The sequence below is a fragment of the Haemaphysalis longicornis genome, unplaced genomic scaffold (genome assembly GCF_048455015.1).
Source record: "Haemaphysalis longicornis isolate Haplotype H1 unplaced genomic scaffold, Haemaphysalis longicornis Haplotype H1 scaffold_3, whole genome shotgun sequence".
NCBI classification, from domain to species: Eukaryota; Metazoa; Arthropoda; class Arachnida; order Ixodida; family Ixodidae; genus Haemaphysalis; species Haemaphysalis longicornis.
The window spans coordinates 35098288-35120605 of record NW_027526335.1 but is presented as its reverse complement, the minus strand read 5'-3'; the positions used below and the strand labels follow the sequence as shown (position 1 = coordinate 35120605).

At 46.2% G+C, this 22318-nt stretch overlaps 1 protein-coding gene across 1 annotated transcript; it reads right to left on the bottom strand.

Annotated features, from left to right (window-relative positions):
* Nucleotides 1–3146: 3146 nt before the first annotated feature.
* Lamtor1 (Late endosomal/lysosomal adaptor, MAPK and MTOR activator 1) lies at nucleotides 3147–22228 on the bottom strand. The gene is made up of 5 exons (XM_077702873.1): nucleotides 22060–22228; nucleotides 21657–21724; nucleotides 12900–12992; nucleotides 11159–11354; nucleotides 3147–3333 (listed from the first exon to the last, which is right to left on the bottom strand). The coding sequence occupies exons 1-5, from the start codon at nucleotides 22099–22101 to the stop codon at nucleotides 3238–3240; spliced, it is 495 nt and encodes a 164-aa protein (XP_077558999.1). The 5' UTR covers nucleotides 22102–22228; the 3' UTR covers nucleotides 3147–3237.
* Between the last annotated feature and the right edge of the window lie 90 nt (nucleotides 22229–22318).

Here is a 22318-nt window from a genome sequence, read left to right as displayed (position 1 = left end):
CTCTGGAAGCCGAGTTGAGCAGATAATATCGCGTTGGGCAATAAATTATCACCGCAGTTACGCGATATCTCTCTTGTTTGCGAAATAGGCTTTAGTTTGGTGTTTCACAATCTTGCAATTTAAATGTAATTTTTGCAACAACTTTGATGTTGTACAAGTTTTCTTGGTATATATTATTGTTTCACTAAAAAATTAACACCTTACTTGCATCCCGTGACTTCCGGAACGCCGGCTATTTCATATTGGAAGTAGCGACCAAAAATGTACGCCTCGCACGATGAAACACAGGTCGCCGTGAGGCCGGCGATGCCGCGACACGCAGTCAGCGTGGTACGCGTGCATTGTTATCTCACTGCTCTTTTACGGTGATGCGCAAGTGGTGAGGTGACACATGTGTTGGCGATTTTCTCCTTACCTGTGCACAATTAAGCTATTATGAGGTCATCTTGGCTGTTCATTATTGAAGGGGGTAGATTTTTGTCCCGTGCGAAAAAGCTACACTTCTTAACTTTGTGGTGCTTCTTCCCAAGTGTACATTTTGTTGCACCCGCAGCCCAACTTTTTTTTTTTTTTAATGGCCACTTTCCCAAGCGGCGCATACGACGTTATACAGTGCACTTTTTGTTCACATTGTAGGCTTTTCTTTCCCGCATGAACAATTTCGTTTGCCCCTTGTGTTGCGTTTCAGCGAGCAGATCGAAGTGCTCGCCGGAGCTACCCTAATTGCGTGGGTGGGTCTCCGTGGCTGTGTCAGCGCGCCTGTGGCTCGCGAGGTGCGTTTTTGCATGCAGAAAATGCCTCATGCGGTTCACGCCGATGCTGGCATACAGAATTGAGCTCCGACAAACAGAAATAGTGTGCCAGCCGTGTGTGCGCATCACGTTTTCGTTTGCAGGAACCGCTTTACGCGGTTAACACTCCATTTTAACCGCGAAACTCAATGTAGCAAAATTTCAATGTAACAAACTAAATTACGAGTTTTACCGACTTCGCTACATCGAGGTTCAACTGTATTGACCGATTCCCCGATCCAAGAGAGCGTTCCGTCGCAGGAGCTCAGTTGTCTGCACACCTGTTTGTGGAACCACTGTCCTCATCATGAACGGCTACCTACCATCATCAGCAGCAGTGCCACGAGCCACACCAGAGATCAAACATGACAGTGCGCCTGGGCGGTTGCATGACCATGCCACTCCCAGTCTCGGCTGGGGCTTTTAAGTCACTAATAAATGTAGGAAGCCAGAGAATGCCCAGTCCACGGCTCCTTCCTACAGCTTCATGCAACACGGCACTACCTTTGTCTAAGCAATGTTCCTGAAATGTTCATCCCGTGCCACAGGATATCTGGATTCAGCCTGGTTTCTGGATTCAGCCAGGATTCAGCCTGGTTGTGCTATGACATCAGCTCAGACAGCAAATAAGGCTTGCCTGAATTAAGTGTACTCCTCCTCATCATTTCGAACTTTCTCACTCGCAACACATTCACAGTTCTGCACAAACTCGCACAAGATCATTTCGGCTGCAAGTTTCCCAGCTTCCCCACAACAAGTGAGGGGCTTTCGTATGTCATATACAACTTCATAGCTGGTTCAAGTGGGTTAGCAGGACTGGCGAAGGCAGACTTTTATTCGAACAAAAGGCCCTAGACCCATTTAAATAGAAGGGTGGTGGGGTGGGAGTGGAGCTCTGTGGTGGTATGAAGCAACAAGCTGGTATGTGTCCCCCGAGGATGCAGACCTCCGCATTCACATCGGATGCTTTCAAGTTTTCACAGACTTCAACGCAAGCAGGACCCCGATTACCCTGCCTTTAAGCTGCTCAGCGACCTTGTGGGCTCGGGTAAGTATCAAGAGTGACAGACCCACAATCATGTCCCATCTGAGCACACAAGTTGCCGCATCAAGGACTACTTTCCAGAATTTCCTCAGACGTCATCACACATGCCTTATGGCCCCCTTTGAAGCTCCTGTAAATTGCTTTGCATATGAAAGGGTCAATTTAAAAATGTGGAGCCCCAGGAAAACACAGGGATGAAGGTGAAGTTTGCCACTGTGAGCCTTGAGGCATTTTGGCTGAACTAAGCAATGTTCTCCCTTCTCCACGAGATAACTGTATAAAAGCTCTTGTTACGCTTTCCTACGAAGTATGCACGTGAGCATACCGCTTCCAGGATTGCATACAAGTGGCGGAACAGGTTGAATGTGGCTGCAGGTGCACAGCTGCTTGAGTACGACTGTGCAACTAATGTATTGATGAACTGTCCAAAACAGTCATGTGACACTCTAGTAAATTAAAGAAATCTGTTTCATGCTCCGATCCCCCCATCCCTGCTTTGGCCCCACCAGTTTTCAAGGGGTTTCCTGGTACACCCATGGCCGAGAACTGCTGGCTTAATGCAAGGGGCTTAGACATCAAAGCATTATTTGCAAATGAAAACTTACCATTGCTGGAACTTCCAGCCTGATTAAGCAACTGTATTTGGCAGACCACCAAACTCATGAAGCCTGTCAGAGCTATGTTGTATGAGATGCAAACGTAATCTGAGTCCTCAGTGGAGCTCTGATTATCCATCCTGGACTCGCTGGAGACTCCCCGAGAAGCAGTCCGGCATTCGTTCTTCCCACACATCCCTATGGTGTGGAGAATTATTGGAATAGCAGTGGCGAGTCCAAGACTAAATTGAAGAGCCCCAGTGTTGCGAGCATCCTCAACCAGCCGCATGTCTTTGAACAGGCTATCTTATCGTGAGTGTGTTTGTTGGAATAGCAGAATGCACCATGTAGGGAACCCACACTGGATGTCGTGGGTGCTGGAAGAATCAAAGGGGAAAAAATGACGTGGCAGGAGGATGGAACAGCCCTCGTGCAATGCACCAAGGTCCAGTGGACCCTGTGCTGTGCTGTTTAAAAAGTAAAGGCTTGCCACGCCCATACCAGATGAAGGAGCACAGCCGCCGACTTGAAGCCAACGCAGCTGGAACAACGAAGCCACGCACCTTGCTACCTGTTGGCGCCAAATGCATTGTCCTTGGGGGTGTGTGTGCCTGGTGCTGCAGGTTGGAGCTGACGCTCAGCCCTCTCGGACGCACTGGTGGCTTGCCCTGTCTGCCATCCCAAGGAGCCGGGGGAACAAAAAGGAGGCTGGGACACATGCAAAAGCGTTTATGGCAACACACTATGTACAAGAAACAACGAATACGGGCAAAGGCAGGCCAGAGAAGCGGGCGTGGAGCGCCGGTCAGGGCGGACTGCACAGCTGGACCACCAGGTCCTCCTTGTGCTCCACCTGGACGTCTGCCAGCACCTGCTGCACCCTTTCAATCAGGGCGTCCACCTGGGAAGGAGCACAGAGAGATCTTGCCGAGCCCCGCGGGCGCCCGAGGGCATGGAGCAGGACCATTTACGATCCCAGAGAGAAAATGAGCTACGACAGAGGTTTTGGCCATTGTTTGGCAGTGCCATGCATTCGGGGCATTTGGCACTACTGAGGGTTTTAAAAGTTCATCCCCAAGCTGCACCTTGGTTGCACGTTCAAAAGGGAAGAGAATTTAGCCCATCTGAGAACCACAAATTCTCGACAAGCAGCTATTTTTAATTTCGGCTCCACCAGAGGAATAGCTAGAGCAGCAGGTAGTACCAATGACCTCCTTGCAGGCAGCCCACGCTATGCGTTGCTATGAGCTGGCGCAAACTGTTTCTCCGTTGCCCTGCGGCAAGCGAAGCTGCAATGGCCACGGCTCTGTATTTCCTGAATGGCAAGAAAGTTTACTGCGTTGCAGTGAAACCAGCAAAGCAAAAGCAACCTCTGTGTCGCTACATGTCAGATCTCGGGGCACTTGCCAGCAAACAACCATCCTGCGCATGCGCGCCGGCCAGGTGTGGTGGCTCGCAGTCATCACCCCTCTGTACAGTGAGAGCTGTTTTGTCTATTTGTAATGACTGGGGCCAGGATTGCACAGCAGGAACTCAGTAGAATGCTGGCTGTGCATATGGGGACGGATGTATCTACGGGACATTACAAGGTACATGAAGGATGCGAGAGAATGACAAAACGTTAAGCAGCATGGCCAGTATGGGTTGGCTAAGGGGAAACCGAAAGTTCAGAAGTGGTCCGCCAGAGTGTTTCAGCCAGGATGTTTTAACGACAAGTAAGAGAGTGAGCTCATGTTGTTCCTCAGAGGTGGACGCATGTTGCACATGGCACACATGCCCAGTTGGCGCATATGCCTCAATCTGCTGGTCTTGATGCTTCACTACTGCAAGATTGAACATCTGGCCTCTGTAGGTTGAAGTGTGCAGTTAACTGTCTTCTCAAAAGGTGCAATCTTAGTGGCGAGCACTTTGGACCATTTTGAGTGACTGTCTAGTACTATGAAAAACTTCTCCCTGTCGATTTCAGCGTAGTTAACATGGATGCATTCCCACAGTGACGTCGCCCAGGTCCAAGAATGTAGCGGTGCGGCTGTGCACAAAGCGCAAGGGTAGCACTGGCTTACAAATTCCTAGATTTCATGACCCAGTCCTGGCCACTAAAAGTAGCCTCTTGCGTTGCTTTCATAAGATTTACTCGGTTTGGCCTGGCCAACCGTGCATAGTGAAATGCAAAACCCTTGACAAGATTGGATCTTTTGTTTTCTTGGCGAAACCTTGACTTGTTATGTATGGGCAGTTCGTGGACCCTTGATATGAGAAACGCAAACTTCTTTTGCCCCTCCCTCTCTGGAATATCTTGAGGCAATCTTGACAACACGACGGAATTGCCTTGCTCCGCATTTTTTCCTGTGGACCATGTCGTAGTCATGTGCCATTCAAGTGACAGCCCACCTCTGCATCCCAGCGGCAGCTAGTGCAGGGATTCTGGTTTTGGGTCCGAAGATGGCCGTCAGGGGTTTGTGGTCTGTTAGAAGGGTGAATTTTCTCCCATACAAGTATTTCTGGAATTTCTTAACTCCATGTAGTATGCCAAGAGCTTCACGCTTAATTTGGGCATAGTTCAGCTCAGTGGAAGTTAGCACTCTTCATATGAATGAGATCGGCTGTTCCTGTTCTCCCGGTATATGTGTGACAAGACCGCTCTGATAGCGCATGGCGAGGAGTTACATACAAGCCCGAGTTGCTCGAGTTGATCTTAATGTGCGAGCCATTGACTCTTCACTTCAGCGAAAACTGCTTCAATTTCCAAAACTCTTCTGTCTAGGACCATTTCAAGCCTTTCTGAAGAACTTCAACAGTTGTGTCAGCTTAGTGGACAAAAGTTCTCCAGGAAGGGCCCGTAGTAATTGAGCAGTACTAAAAGTAGGATCTCAATTCAGATACATTCTTGGGCTCTGGTGTGCCTGCAATCACAGCTACTTTGTTCTCCAGAGGATGTAAGCCATTTCCATAAATGCAGTATCCCAAGTACTCAACTTCTGGTTGCCAAAAACTGCACTTGTCACGCTTCACTCCGACTCCATGTTGTTGCAGTAGCGTTAGCACTTCGTCAAGCAGCCTCAAGTGACTCAACAGCCGGTGCACTTGCAAGGATGCCATCCAGGCGGCAGACCACGTAGTCCAAACCGTGGAGATTTGATCCATCATCATCATCACCACCATCACCGCCAGCCCACTAAGGTCCACTGCAGGACGAAGGCCTCTCCCATCGACCTTTAGCCACTCCTGTCCTGTGCCACTCGCGTCCACAGTTTACCCTTGAATCTCTTTATTTCGTCCCTCCATCGTGTTGGCCTTCCCCTTCTTCAAGACCCATCTCTCGATATCCACTTTGTTACCCCAATTCTCCGCCAGTTGTCGGTTCGTCTCACTGCATGGCCAGCCCGAGTCCATTTCTTTTTCTTTATTTGAACTAGGATATCTTCTCTCTGAGTTTGTTCTCTGATCCAGGTAGCTTGTTTCCTGACCCTGAGTGTTACTCCTGACATTATTAGTTCCATGGCTTGTTGAGCCGACCTAAGTTTGCTCTCTAGTTGTTTAGCAAGGTGCCAAGTTTTAGCTTCATGTGTCATCACCGGCCGTATGCAATGGTTGTATACTCTTGTTTTGAGTAAAACCTCCCATTTGATCCATCATTCTTTGGAAAAAAAGCCCGTGCCATGGACACACCATATGCAAGTCTGTTGAAACAATACAGCCATTTGTGATTGCTAATAATCATAACTTCTTTGCTGGCCGTGTCCAACTCCAGCTGGTGGTAAACGTTTGACAAGTCAACCTCGCGGAACACTTTTCTCCTGCAAGCGATGCTAGAAGGCCTTCGACGTTCAGTAGAGCATAATACTGCTGCTCAATGACATGGTTGATGGTGACTTTGAAGTCTTCGCACAATTGAACTGTTCCATCTTTCTTCAAGACTGCCACTAGTGGCGCTGCTCACTCGCTTTTCTCCACTTGTGAGATGATGCATTGTTGGTGGAGTCTGCGCAGATCACTCTCAACTGGATCCTTCAAAGCATAGGGGAGCTGTTGGGCTTTGTGAAGGTTGGCACGGCCCCTTCTCTAGCTCATGCTCGGACCTGGAAACCATTGATCAGTCCCGTACTGTCGGAAGAGGTCCTTGCACTTGCTGAGGACTCCTTGGAGGTTCTTTGATTCCTGTGACTTCACTTTTGCAGGCCTGGCTGCATCTTCCATCTGCGGGATAGTTCTTCCTTTGCTTGTTTCCAACTTCAATATTTCATGCCAAAAGGTTAAGCAAACAAAAGGTTAAGCTAAATTGCTCAACCTTTTCCAGCCAGTTGCTTCCAAGCAATGCAGGTTACTGACCGTTCACGACTACCAAGGGGAGCTTGTAGTCAGTCCTAGGTAGATTTATCCCTTGACAGGGATGTTTTTGCCTCTGAACGTCAGCTTCACCTGGCTTGGACGCAACTTGTAATGCTGCAAGGAGCCCTTTTCATACTCTGCTTCCCCGATTAACTCTTTTGTTACCGCGCCTATTCAAAATCGTTCAATTTGAATGATACTTTTGGAGCGCCTTTTCATAACGGTCCAGGAGTTGCTCAAACAAGTAAAGCTGTTTGGAGTTAGATCAGAAAATGGCCTTTCAAAATAAGTTTTGTTTTCATTTTTGCAACAAAAACGTGATTTTTGACACGCGTTTGAACCACCTGGGTGTGGAAAAAAGGCGTGGTCATCGCGTGTCACTGCTACCAACGAAGTATGTGTGGCACTCGTAATTACTCTGCATCAGCGTTTGCTTTTTGTTATCAGGGCATGAATGATGAACCAGCAAACGATTTTCAATCGTCAGGTTTGCACTCTGACAGTAATAATCCCAGAAATCAACTGAAAATGTAAAGAAGTGCCCGTTTGCAAAACTACTTTATGATTTTAGGCAGTTTTGTTTCCTTTGTGCACGTTGTTCTAAGTTGTGTGGTAGTTCTTACCCCAAGACCATTCGCGAACAGTTTACAACAGTTTCGGTTTCGTTTCAGCACCGTGAAATTCATTTTTAGCACTACTATGCAGTTACCCAACTTCAAGGCTACCTGCCATGGCACCTTGAGCGTCCGCGACTGATCCTCGAACAAAGCATGCTGCTCCTGATTTAACTGAACCCTAGCCCGATTTCTGCGATAAGAACTTCAGATGCAAGTGAAAAGATCACACCCAGTCGCCAGATATCTGTTCCGACGAGGACAGCGCGTCAAACCGGCCTTACACACAGCCAGCTGTTCGCCTTCCAGTTTCGTTTCCATACGAGGGTATCTCCGGGGGTCTAGTGTTGCTGGTTAGTTGAACTGTCTATTCAGATGGAGTCTCTGATAAGTTTTTGTACTGTTTCATTTCAAAATGTTAGGTGGCGCTGCAATGGAGGAGGCTCGTTGTGCTGATTTTTTTTTATTGCGCAACAGCTACTTGGCCAAAGTTTGCAGGGCACGATTCTAGCGCATCGCACCTCATTCCTGCAAGCAAGGCCACAATTGCGAGTCAGAAGATGATAATAAGGCTCAACTTTATGTTTCGAGAGATAACTGACCGTCAATGTCAACAAGCATCAACCACGGAGTTCCATTGTCAACTTCATGCATGCTTTTCCGCATCGTGTGCTTGTCCCAAATATTGTGCTGGCCGTAAATGCAAAGTCTGTCATTGACAAGATGTTTTTACGTTATGGGGGGGCAAATTGGTGCCTCTGATAATGTCAAACCTCCAGATTTCTTGGAACCACCCGAAATTGCACATTTTGAATTGGATGTTGGGCTTCACCGCATGACACGAGCACTGCGCGTGCTAACATTTTTTTTATATCTGAAAAACTGTTCCGCGCACGTCAACATTTCTTCTAGGGCGTGTTTTTGAAATGTTGCCCCACAAAATGTATATTCTAATTTTTTTCTACTACCAGTGGTTTGTTATATACAACTCCTTGTTTATCATTTTTTCCTACATTTTGACAAAATTCTTGATTTTGGTATTTTTTTCGCAACTATGATATATAGAAACATCTAAAAACTGGTGTTATTGGAAAGGCCATTAAATCTGCATTTTGTGTTCTCATAATTAGTACCTAACCAATTTTTTTATCAGAAAAAAAAAAAAAATGTTTTCTTGGACCCATAAAAATCGGTCAATTTTCCTGCGGTAACGAAAGAGTTAAAGATACAGATGCCCCAATGTCCATTAACAGTCACCAACTTGGTACCCAACTTTTAAGTGGATTTTGAATACCACTTCCTCCAGTTTTAGCTGTGTGAACTATGAAAAGGTTCCCAGCTGTTTCCGTTGACTCCACTGCACTCCGGCATCTTTCTTTCTTAAATGTGCCTTTGTTGTGCACAGGCTTAACACTAGCAATTTACGCTTACAAAAGCTCAGCAGCGCATTGGTGGACAGAGCTTGGGAGCATTACTATTGATGAAGAAAGGAGTCCGAAGCCGCCACAAAGAACAAATGACTGTATTTACATTAGACTGAATCGCTTTATCACTTTATACCAACATGGCGTCAGAAGGTTCCTCGTCTTCCTTCTCGTTCTGTTGGCTTATAGCTTTCCCCATGAATCATCCTCTTCATAAAAATACAACAACTATGCTCCTGTCATCACACCCCAGCAAGCTGCAACATCACTTTGCTCTTCTCCAAGCCACAGATCCAACAACTAGTGCTTTGTCACGGAGGCAACTCTCCAACGGAGGCAACTCTCGCCTGCAAGACGCTCGCCAGCCACAGATCACGTGATCCTTGGGCAAGTAAATGACAAGGGCAGGGGTCGGCAACCTTGTGAGGTGGCGGGTCGAGTTGCATTAAGCCGACACGGCGGGAGCCCCACTGTATATTGGGGCGCGGCGCCTTTGCAGGCAAAGAGAAAAAAACGACTAATTGAAAATAATGCACAACAATTGAATAGAAATCACAAAACTCGAATAGAATGCATCGAATAAAAACTGGATGGTCAAAACTGCCATGTTGACCTCCAGGTAAGAGGTGACGAGGGGAGGTGGGGGTGGGTGTGGAGGTACTGATGTGCTGGGGGCCGCACAATACTGCTCTGTGGGCCGCATGCAGCCTGCGGGCCGCGGTTTGCTGACCCCTGTCCTAGGGGATGAACCAGAGAAGGAAGACTAGGAAGTTGTCGGGCAGAAATTGGCGGCAGTTGAGGCAGGGGCCTAAGTTGCATGTTGTTTCAGCTGCCAGGCTGTGAAGGTCAAAAAACAATCTCAGTATTAACTCAGCAACCCTTTTCCTTGGACATGGCTACACCAGGCGCAGCCCGGTCCAACCCAATCGTGCTCGGGTGGGTGGTGTTGCAAAGGACAAAATGTCTGTGGGTGCAGACACCTCTGCGGGGCTAGGAACTGTGCTGGTGCTACTCATAAAGCATCCCAATTACCCAAGGTGTCCCGGCGGGGTTCAGCTGTGTAGCAGCTCCTCAGCGCGCCAGCGTCTATTCTGGCGCGCCTCATTTCTGCAACCAGGGCTCAAATTGCGAGTCTCACAAGGTGGCAGTGAATCACCAGTGTAAGTTCTGACAGCTAAGTCATAATAAATCAACAGTGAATATCATCAGGCATGCCCCAACAAGTTTTACTTTCACGTCTGGGCAGATTTTCTGGCAACGCAAGCTTCTATGAGAATCATGTGCTCGGTGTAAATGCAAAGGCAGTTATTGACAGTTTCTATGTCAAAGAGAGGGTTTGTTGCCCCTGAAATGGAAAGAGGACCATACAAAATCACGTCATCTGAAACAAAGCCCCTGCTTGGCCACATGGGGCAGGCACAAGAATGCTGACCATTTGTTCAGTGCACAAGCACTAGGGGGGTTGACCGGGCGCCTCTGTGCCCTCCTCCTTTGCGGCACCTCCTTGAGGCAATCATAACAGAGGGGGACACACGATTGGTGCAGCAGAGAAGAAAGGGAACACGCGACGTGACCACGTGCCACCGCTGTGCAGTGGGCTAGGGTGGCAGAAGTGTGGTGCGCCGCCATGCGTATCTACGTGCATGATGCGAGAAAAAAGCGCCACCCTGACACGGGGAAGGACGCAGAAAGGAAACAGTGGAGGACGTGGGCCTGTGCAACGCAATACAGGTTCGAAGTGCACTGCAGGTTGCCCAAAATTGTCACTCTGCGACAAGGGTGCAAAACTGCACCGGAAGAACCAAAAGCAGAAGCTTATGCCGAGTCTGATGCACACAAATTAAGCAGAGGCGCACTTGGTGACTTAAATAAACCAGACAAGGCTTGCTTGTGCCCCTAGAATGAATCTGCATGAGATCGTTCCACAACTTTTTTGCATCTGAAGAACTGTCGTCTGCAAATTTGTTTTGATTCCGAGAAGTGTTCTGGAAACCTTCTCACATAACGTGTATTCTGAATTTCTGGTACAATCATTTATTTTTTATATATAGAACCCCTTTTTTTATCAACTTCTTTGACAACTGGGTAAAAATTGATTTGGCTAATTTCAGTTGCAATCATGAAAACATCTTAAAAACTGATATCTTTAGAAAAGGAATTCAATTATGTATTCATTAGAGGGCTACATGAAGGTGAACGAATATTTTCAGCTGGAAAGGAATGTTTTCTTGGACGCACCAAAAAGGGGGCAAGGTGTTCTGCACGCACACCCACCGCCAATCTCTCATGACGGACCATCTGGCAGGAACATACCGAACCCCCGTGAACTGCTGCCAGAGGAGGAGGAGAGCGCACGTACCCTGTGCAGGTGGGCGGGCGCCAGGGGGGGCCGGGCGAGGACCTCCTGCGGCGGGGCCCCCCCAGAGTCCAGCAGGCAGGGGGCCCCCGCAGCGGGCAGGGCCAGCAGGGAGACGCGCTGGGAGTACTGCCGGCCCCGGTTCAGGTACTCGTGCTGCTCCAGCTGGGAGTCCAGGGCCGACACGTCGATCACGTTCCTGAGGGGGAAAGTCCTTGCGACTTGAGCCTCGGACAGAGCCATGGAGCGATCGTTCACATGCATGGCCCATGCGCAACACTACTGAAATGCCATCAGTCACTGTAATAACGGGGTTTGGCAGAAAAAGATCATTCTTCAAGGATTCGGTGGTTCTTACCCAGCGTTTGACAAAATGGAAGCAAAGCTGTGTGATCACGCACTGAACAATGCACAGGGGAGACCTCCTGATAGGTGGAAGCACCTCCTTGGCTTCATATGTGGCCAGCAGGTTTCATATTACTCAAGCAACGCTTTCTTTTTTTGTCTCTCATTAACAGGAGCCCCCAGAGGATCCAGTTTATCTGACTGTAAAGACCCAGCACAGAGGCTTTCTTTTTCTCGCTGACCCTCTTATCCCCCGGGTGCCCAAGGATAATGTGGGCCATTGAATGGTCCTCTCCTTCCTGGCTAGCATGGCCACATAGATGGGAGAAGCCTATAGCCAGCCCCAAGCATAGACATTTTGAGAACATCTAGATTCTGGCAGAGTTCGTAAAGAAGCAATGAATGAACGAACAGCATATCATGCTGAAAATTTTGAAGGTCAAGGCACTACAAATTGCAAACACTTTCAACGTTCCTGTTTAAGTTTTGCCAGAGATGTCGTGTGATGTCCTTTACATCTGCGTGGTAGAATTGGAGTCAATTTTCTCTCATTTTTTTCAGTAAAGTTACCTGTGCATTTCAATCGAGGGCATGTTGGAATAGTGCAAATGCAGTAATTGTGCCAAGTTTGATGTAAATAACCGCATTTCATTAAACTAAGCAAACAGGAAAGGCGAAGATAGAGCTGCAACACCACGAGACATTCTTCTCCCTTGATGGTTGAGGTCACCAGACAACATCACCAACTGGTCTGTACTGATTGACTCGTGTTAAAACTAAGAACTGACATAGATGAGTTGTTACCGCCATGCGGCTCTGTAGCAGAGTGACACAAAAGTGCCGTTTACTCTAGTCTGGCCGTGCACTGTCAAGACCCCAAGACACTCCACCAACTTGGTGTGCACGTTTCATCACTGACAGGCAAGTTGTCATTGACAGCATACCGATTGATAGCTCTGTTGTCTAATTCTAGTGATATGAAAACCTCAGCTTGAGCTTGATTGTAAGAAGTAAGCACAGTGCACATAGCCACATTGTTACATAAGTGGTACACCCCACTAACTTTAGTTTGTCACCCAATGATTTCCCCTTCCAGCAGTTGGCATACCAGCTGCCAGTATTTTGCTTGCCCTACCAAGTATACCATGTCTTGGTGTGCCGAAGATGTCATAAATTGTGAATGGTGAAACAGACTGGTGCAGCTTGTCAGAAAACGAAGGCATGCAATGGGCATTCACAATATGGAGGCACTGCTTGTTTTATGGAGTAACAAATCTGGGCTGTTGTGCTTTGGAGTGCCTGGAGGTAATGCATGCACAGAGGTTTCTACCCAGCCCACAAGGTTGGAAGGGGACTTCTGAGCCTTGTGCGATCTGGCACGGTCAAGAAAGTTGCTTACGCAGCCGTCTGGTGGATGATCCTGTTGAGAGCATTCTGGTCGTCTCCTTTGGCAAGGTGCACAGATCCACTCTGGATCCCTCCATAGCTGTCACTGCAGTAGGACAAGCACAAAGGGAAACTCACCACTGGCGGCTCTCAAGGACATGAACATTGAGCTAGCAAAAGTGGCACACAAACAAAGCGTGCATTTCATTGCTGCGTTTTTTTTTTCAAGGGACCCAGTTGTCCTGCACTAGTAGGACAAGCTTCAAAAGCTCCAGAAATTCCCAGAATGGTTTACTAATGTGGAAGCACTTTTACACCGCTTTTTGCATTTCAACAAGCTTCTGTTTCCTTTCGGGCATTGAAGGAACAGGTCTCACTGCATCAGACCCCATAAAATCAATCTTATTACTGAACCAGAACCCCATCTGATCACTGTTTTTGGTTTTCACAAAATTCAGTTGCACTCTAACCCTTTCCTTTTAACGGGTGTATGTGGGAGAATATGCTGAAATCACATAGTCTGTTTTTTTAAATATTTTTATTTTCGAGTTATTTGCAAGAGGATGATGGATTGCTTAGACCTTTGTGATTTCGTTGAGTCCATTTTCAGATTTTTTAGCATTTTGTTCTCACTTTTTTTCCACAAATAATTTTCATTCCCACCATGAGCCAATAAAATATCAACAGCAGTTGCCCACAGCCTTGCTGCTTTGATTTTACCAAGTTCCTGATTTAAAAGGACCCCTCAAGCGTGCAAACAAGTTGGTCTCTATCGGTACCTTACATCGATATGAACACAAATGTACCACTCGCGGCAACAGCAGCAACTTATTAATGTAGAAAACGCCAAAAACATCAAAACAGCTTGTTACCACCCTGTATGATTTCTTTCACTACAATTTGTGATATCAAAAACTCTGAATGATGGAATGGGGTTGATGGAGCTTGTCAAAACGTTTTTTCTGAAGCAAACATTAATTTGGGTACGAGTAAATGTAAAACAAATGCATGCGGTCACTACTGCTGAATACAATTTAAGAAAAGGCAGAAGCTTCAGTTCTTCAACATTATTAAAAGCAGGTTCTCTAATCAACCCGTCTGGTTGGATAGAGAGCCATTATGCAGCTGGGGAATCGCACGAGTAGTTTCTACTCATTATCCTAGGTGGCGGCACCTGCTTCACCTGAAATGTATTCAATGACTTTCAATGCGGTTCCTCTTCAGTGTGTGTGCTGTAAACTTCAGCGTCACGAGAAGGAAAATGCCAACTTCCAATTTACTTCTAACAGGGGTGGAACGGCTTGGGAGCGGTCCTTGGAGCAGGAAAACGTGTCTTTTGTAGCAGCCACAAAAGCCTTTCGGAGCAGGTTTGGAGCAGCCAGAAAGGCCGTTTGGCAGGGGCTGGCTCAGGCTGCTGTGCCAGCACCATGCCAATTAAGTTAGATGTATTTATCTACTACATTACTCATTCTACCGCACACTAGAACCTACTTTGAACCTGGAACAGAGTTCTTGTACTATATCTGAAAATTTACAACATGCGCAGTTATCTACCTCTGTCCCCAGTGAGTGCACCGCGTTATCACCGTTTAAAGGAGCCATGAAGAGAAAATACAACTTCGTTTAATTTGAAAGAACTAGGATTCAGTATCTCACTCAGCTCCATTACAGCCACAAAAGATGTTTTTTTAACGAAAAAAAAGCAAGAAGTATTTAAAAACTTTCAAATTTTGCGCCACAGTGACGTGTTATGAGCAAGAATGACGTCATACGGGCCAACAATAAAACATAATTTTCAGTGCGTTACCTGCACGTTAGCATTCAAGTGATGCGGTCAAATGGAACTAGAGGCCCCATTACAGACGTCCAGTCATGTGTCGTCGCGACAGGTCAGTTAGGCGGCCGCCAATCGCACAAACAAGGTTCCGTGACGTCATAGAAAAGTTGCGGGAAATTGGCTAGGGGGTCGCGACTGCTTCACACGTTTTCTTTAATATCTCCGTTATTTGTTTGAAGATTGCGATGATATTGGTATCATTGTTATCGGGACTAAGCAGTCTTTTTAACAAACCCAATTTGTATTTTGTCTTCATGGCTCCTTTAAAGGGTAAACCTCACGCGCAGAGTCGAAGGGGATCAGATAAGAGGCCTCGATTCGTGTCTGGTAGACGGCAGTGTTGAGTGAACTCACGGCGGCATTCTGTAAAACAAGGCGTTTGCTTGCATTTTTCTTTTCTATCGAACAGCGGTTTCAGGGCCTGCGAAGCAAAATGTAGCATTGTCTCCGCCTGTCGCAGGGTTGCGGGAGTCGACGGACGTACGCAGTAGACTATGTAACAGGTGTGTTAGAAGGCTAATTAATGCTGGACCATTCTCCATATAAGCAAAGCCAACCCCAAAACTCAGAGGCTAAAATGAACCGAATTAACAAGCGAGGGAAAGCGTCCAAGACACTGTTTGTCCAATACATGCAGCAATGCTCGTCAAAAATGGTCGACGAAATTTAATTTCACCTCCAATAAGCAACCTTCCATGCGAATATTATTGTTTTCTAACTGTTTGCAATGTGACACAAAAACATTTCAGTCACTTTGTCATTTTCTATTTATTGTGGTGCAGCACCCAGCACCGGCCAACAAAATCGTGCAAATGCGACACAAATAAATCTAAAGTGAAGGAGGAGAACACGCCTCGTGCCTGCGGCCTTACGGCTAAGCAAAGGTCAATTTCCATAGCTGCGCATAGGCCTTGATGAAACCGAAACCATACCCGCACTGAAACCAAAAACACGATGTTTCAGCCATGGTTTCAGCCAAGTTTTCGGGCACAGGCATCATGGCAGCCGTACCATGCAGCTCAATTCAGGCTCTGTGGCGCAGATGTGGTTCGGCGCTCAATGGTGCAAATGGCGCGGCTGTTCCACTTGTTCTAAGCAAAGTGTTGCTTGCACCAAAATAGGTTTGTTGAGGAGATTTAAAACGTGACCTCTCAGTTAAAACAGGAGCCTAACCTGTCAGTCCCAACAACCCCCTCAACTTTTGTACTTCTCAGTGCAACTAGAGCGATGAAGTTTCTGTTCAGTTACACAAGTTTGTTGGACACATAAAACGCGACCGCAGCATTCGCATGTGGAACTAAAGGCAGCTCTTCGGTACTCTTATCTCAGCCCTCATTTAGCCACACAGTAATTGTATTTCACAGAAAATAAAGCAACCAGCCACCAACCAACTCTTCTTCTAGGCATAAAGCATTGCTTTTCTGCAGAAAACAACATTTTACTGTCATGCGGTATTTAGTCTGGAAACGCATTTCGGTGGCTGTTATTAACCACATTTCTACCGCAACTAATTGGGTGCATAGTATTGCCCCTTTAGCACAGCGTTCAGTAGCACCCCCAACTTTGTCTTTCGTCCATGCACGGCGCCGTTTCTTCAACTACGATTGCTACTGCTGCAGCATGCCTGGCTTGGCCGTCCATGCAGGCCTAGCCAAAGCATTTAGCAGCAGGATGGTGCTTGATGGGATGAACTGCACACGGGCAACAACACAGCATGAAACATTTGCTTTGTGTATTATTTATTTATTTATTATAGCCAAAGGCATTACAGAGGGGAGTGGTACAAAAAAGGCATAAAATGAGGTAGCGTGGTTACAAAAACGTGGTGTGCATAAAAAGGAAAAGAAAAGACAAAGCAAATTAGTATTACCGAAACAATGTGGTCACATAAACAGAGATGAAACATCAGATATTTCCTGCATATACAATACTGGCTAGGGCAGCTCGGCACAATTGGTTATCAGTGATACCCGCAATTTCAGCTGGAAGGTGGTGCCATTCCCGGGATGAATGTGGCAAGAATGACTGAGTGGCAGATTTTGTATGATAATAGTTAATGCCCACCTTGTGACGGTGATCAATGCGATGGGAAATGTACAGTGGTTGGGGTAAGAGTTCGTTGCGCAGAGTGGAATGATGATATATTTTGTGCAGCATGGTTAGCCGAAAAAGTTTCCTGCGTGATGATAAAGAGGGAAGAGAAAGGCTGCTTTTCATTGAAGATATGCTGGCAGTACAGTTATAGTTTGACAGGATAAAGCAAACGAAATTATTAGATTTTTATGGCTTGGATCCCATACCGATGCTGCGTATTCTAACCTGGAGCATATTAAGGATATGTAAAGTGATAATTTTGTGTGATGATAAGGCTCTAGAAAAATTGCAGCGTAAATACCCTAACAGGCTCTTAGCGTTGTTATGTTCAATATGTGGTGACCAGCTGAGGTTATAATGTGCAGTTGTAATGTGCACTCCAAGGTACTTATATGATGTAACTGGTTCTAAAGCTATGTTGTTTAGGTAGTAAGTTGACCGATGCTTAAGGTTGTGGGATACATGCATAACCTTAAATTTGTTAAAGTTTAATTCCATCAGCCAAGCACGAGGTCGCGGGTTCGATTCCCGGCCGCGGCGGCCGCTTTTCTGATGGAGGCGAAAAGCAAAAACGCCCGTGTGTACGAGATTTCGGCGCACGATGAAGATCCCCAGGTGGTCAAAATTAATCCGGAGCCCTCCACTACGGCGCGCCTCATCGCCTGCGTTGCGTCGGTGCGTTAAACCCCACAATCAATCAATCAATTCCATCAGTCAAGTTAGGCACCAGCTAGAAACAGTAGTTAGATCAGACTGAAGGATTCTAGTGTCATCACTACTATTAATCTTACGAAAAATCACACAATCGTCTGCAAGCAAATGAATATTAGAGCACACATTCGAGGGAAGGTCATTAATATAGATAAGAAATAGGAGGGGCCCTAGGACGGATCCTTGTGGGACCCCAGAGCCCACTTCACTGAAAGAAGAGTTAAAGCTGTTAGCATGAACAAATTGAGTGAAGCAGGTCAGAAAGGATTAAATCCATTGTAGCCCGTTTTTATCAAGGTTGAGGTTAGTTAGCTAGTGAAGTAGAAGTTGATGATAGACTATCGAATGCTTTAGAAAAATCTAAAATGCAGTCTGCTTGAGACGAACTGTCCATGATAGTGTGCAATTTTTCAGTGAAGGATATGAGCTGTGTTTCACAGGAGTATGTTTTACGAAACCCGTGTTGCGCTGGAGTGAAAAATGACTGATTGAAGGCAGTTTACAAGATTTGTGAATAATATATGTTCTAGAAGCTTGCATCCGGTATTAGTAAGGGAAATGGGGTGATAGTAGGAGAACATCTATTTCCAGATTTATAGATTAGAACCACCTTTTTGATTTTCCATTCAAGTGGTAGCGTAGATTGATTGAGTGATTGCTGAAAAATTTTTGCCAAGATGATTGAGCTTATCACAGTTGTATTTTTCAAAAATTGAGCGTCAACACTGTCATAACCCGGTGAAGAACGAAACTTTAAATTGTTTATAAGAGCGGCAATACCAGGATCGTCGACGGTCACTGGTGGCATTGGGACATAATTGCAGTAAGGTAGGAGTGGCAAAGAGCTGTTTGATTCATGTGAAAAATTGTTTACAAATGTTTCGTTAAGGATACCAGCACATTCATCTTCAGAAACATAATCACCAGACATGTCTACGAGAGAGATGGAATCATTAGACATTGGGTTAATAGTGCGCAAGAATTGATTCATATTTGATTTTAGCATGGATGGTAATACATTCGACAGCATTTTCTTCATCTTTTAGAGCTGTCACATAGCTGTCAGAAGCTTCTTTGTAGGCAGCCCATTTTGCATTGGTATGAGAAAGTTTAGCAGAACGATAAAGATGTTTCTTTTTGTTTGACAGGCGTTTGATGTGTGGGTTGTACCATGGGCATTGTGCACGAGTCGTAATGAAATGCGTGGGGATGTACTTATCGGTTAGTCGGTGAACTTCGGAAGAAAACATATCCCAGTTAGTTTGAACAGTTCACTCATCGTAATCTTTCAAAAAAAAAAAAAAAAAAAAAAATTACACCATCTTCCCGTGGGGAACCCTGATGAGGATGCGAAGCATCATGGGGGTTCCGTGTTGTTCCATTGTGTTGCCGTTATGTTGAGTGATCTGGTGTTTAGTAGTGCCAGAGGGAATTCCGCGTCCGGGTCCACGCCGGTGGCAAAGGCATGCAAGTACTGTTGTGTTACGGTGAGTAGGCGGTGGTTCTCGAGGCGCCGAAACTCGTCCATCATGTTCTTGTCGATGTTGTCTCTGTGGTAGAATCAGTAGTCTCCGTCAGCGTTGGTGAGGTAAAGGTTGTTGACATTGGTGCACCAGCTGAGAGCAACGTACACGCCCTCCTCTTCGCAGCTTTGGCTTCTCTTTCTTCAGCGGTTCCCCTACGGGAAGATGACGGTGGTTGAACGCGAAGCTATCTCGTGATGGATTCTTTGGTTGGCCAATCCCTCGGGGCATCCTGCCGCAATCATCTTCAGAGGCACTGCGGACGGGGCGAGAGCAACGTACACGCCCTCCTCTTCGCAGCTTTGTCTTCTTTTTCTTCAGCAATTCCCCTACGGGAAGATGACGGTGGTTGAACGCGAAGCTATCTCGTGATGAATTTTTTGGTTGGCCAATCCCTAGGGGGGGCATCCTGCCACAATCATCATCAGAGGCGCTGCGGACGGGGCACGGACGCGGGACATCCCCCCGAGCAACAGATGCTTTTCATCTAAAAACATCAAGGAATACCACAAGTTCTTAATTTATGGCTTCAAAATTAGCTTTTCTGTAGTTCCGTATTATTTTTCTTTTCTTGCTACTTGTGCGGGATGGCACATTGATACACAAAGTGAGTAATGAATGGTCACTTATATCCGGTAAGCATGTAATGTCGGACGCAAGGTCAGGTGTATTTGTTAAGATTAAATCAAGGGTGTTGGCGGCGTGCGATGTTACCCTCGTGGGTAGTGTAACTAATTGGGTAAGTGAAAAAGTCGATAAAATTGCAGGAATTCACTAGCTTCGCTTGAAAATGGTGACAAAGAGGGAGGGGCGGCATGCCACTTTATGTTTGGGAAATTAAAATCACCAAAAAGGAACAATGGACAGGAAGGGAACCGGGTATGAATTATGTTAAGAACATCGTGTAATTCATTAACGAAAGTTGGCGATAAGGAAGGAGGGCGATAACATAAACCAACAATGTACTTTTGATGGCCAACTGTGAGTGAGCAAAATATTTCTAGATTGCTGCGAACATGGACAGGTGAAGAAGGAATGCCTTTTGAGATTGCCAACGAAACACCGCCTCCTCGTCTTTGAGTGCGGTCGCAGCAATAAATTGAGAAGCGGGAGGAATTCAGAAAAAGTTCGGAATCACGCACATGTGCATTTAGCCAGGCTTCAGTTAAAGCTATTATGTGGGCTGAACACGTATCTATTCCGGAAGATAGCGAGTTATGTTTGTTAAAGATGCTTCTTATATTTGCAAAAAGTACAGATACACGAGGTAAGACCTGCTGGCCACTGCCCCTCTCGTTTTCCTACGGCAAGGCACTCGAGGCAGGATCAAAAAAACGTCTGACACGTGTCGCTTGAGGCCATATTTCTTGAACGGCATCGGTAACAAAGTTGTACATGTAATGTTTGTTACTGATTGAAAACTTTTTATAGTGAAGTTTGAAAAGTGGGGGGCTGGGTTGCCTTTTTTAAATTATATTAGCTTCTTCCGCGCTGTACGAGTGTTGGTATTTCTATATCACAATGGTTACATGAAGAAATGTATTTCTTAACTTGCACTAGCAGTTCAACACTGTAGCTTGGCACATTGAGCGCTTGTGAGTCACACTTCCTGAATATCTGAGCAGATCATACACGTGGTGTGTCTCGTAAGGTTGTCTACACCCTCAAGATTCACAGACATGTGTCCTTGCAGTTATTTAGGTTCTGCAAGCCGCACGCCCGCAGGATGACTGGTAGAACCATGCACAAGTATGCAGTGCTGACTGCCATGCACAGCGGTGTTCCACTGAAGCAGCGGTGGTGGCCCACAACAGCTGCCTGTCCCCATAGGTTAGTCTTAAGGGCCAACACAGGACTTCCAGCAACGCTTGCAATGGCAATAAAAGTGCTCGGAGCCCAAATATAGTTTTACCAACAAACACCCATCTACATTTTTGGCCAAGTTGACGAGTAATCATTGGCCGAGTGTGAATGCGATGTTTCAATGACATTTTCTGATCCACCACTGGTGCCCTGACAAGAAAAGTCAAATGCTGACACATCGTAAGAACAAGTACGCTTTTTAAGCAGGAGCAGCAAGTGACCGCCTTGAGTATTTCGTAGTTCATAGCTGCAAATTTGTGTCTAAAATTACACTCTTGTCGCAAAAACGAATTTTGACAGAGTGCTTCCAGGACTAAACATGGCCCACACACAAAATCAGCTACCCGCATGGATACTCAGAGGTCTACGCAGTGGGACACACGATTAATTTTTGTTAGGCAAATTTTTGTTCATGCCTACCGACAAAATCTGTTCCATTGTAAAGGACGGCTTGTGTATTGTCACCGACAGAGCTGTTCACTAGACGTTTAAATTCACGGTGTCGGAAACTCAAGGTTGCACATGGTAGTGGAAGGCTCCTAAGTAAATGAAGTCTTTTGCAAACTAAAAGCTGGCCTGAAAACAAAGCGTCAACCTTTACTTTAGCTGCAAAGTCTTTGACGCAAATACAGCGTCTTCCTCTGTAGCCGAATGAATGCGCTTTGTGCATTATGGTTTGGTTACAGCGCTACTCAATGTGCTAGTTAACGAGACGGGGAGACTTGTTAAACCAATGACTCACTGGAAAGAGTGCTGTGACGCATTGCCGACGGGGTTCGCGAGAAGCCTGGAGTTTTCGCTGGGCTCGCCCTGTCATAACGAGAAAAGCAAGTTGATAAATACACAGAATGTGGGAACTGAGTCCTTGCAATTAACAGGCGGAGCAGATCGCGACAATCAGTGCGATTTGCCTTTTCCTGCCACGGCGGTGGGCGTTACCGACAGATGCTGTTTGCACAAACGAAACCCGCCACAATAGAAGCCACTCGAAACGCGTGCAGCTTGAATTAGTTCCAGTTAACTGTAATAAACTTCCCGGAGTTTTTGCGTAACTGATGAGCAGTGGACTAGGTCATGTGGTAAGCATACCGCAGCACCGCAAGGAAAGCGGTTGTTAAGTTGAGTAAAAAACAAATCACAGCTACCTGTGACCGCTTGTCTTCGTTGCAGCTGAAGCAGCAACCCATTTGTGAAAAGTTGGGCTGGAAGGAAGTGCACAGCACGAGGTAAACAAACTTCACTCAAGACGAGGCATTTTTCACCCAACTCGCAGTGCAGCTTGTTTGTTGCAGCAGTCCATGGACACAGTGGTCATATGACGATAAGCTCGCATGCGTACGTAAATCTCTATTGTTCTAAAAGCTATAAATGTTATGTTTAAGCAAAAAGTAAGAAGTTTAAAAT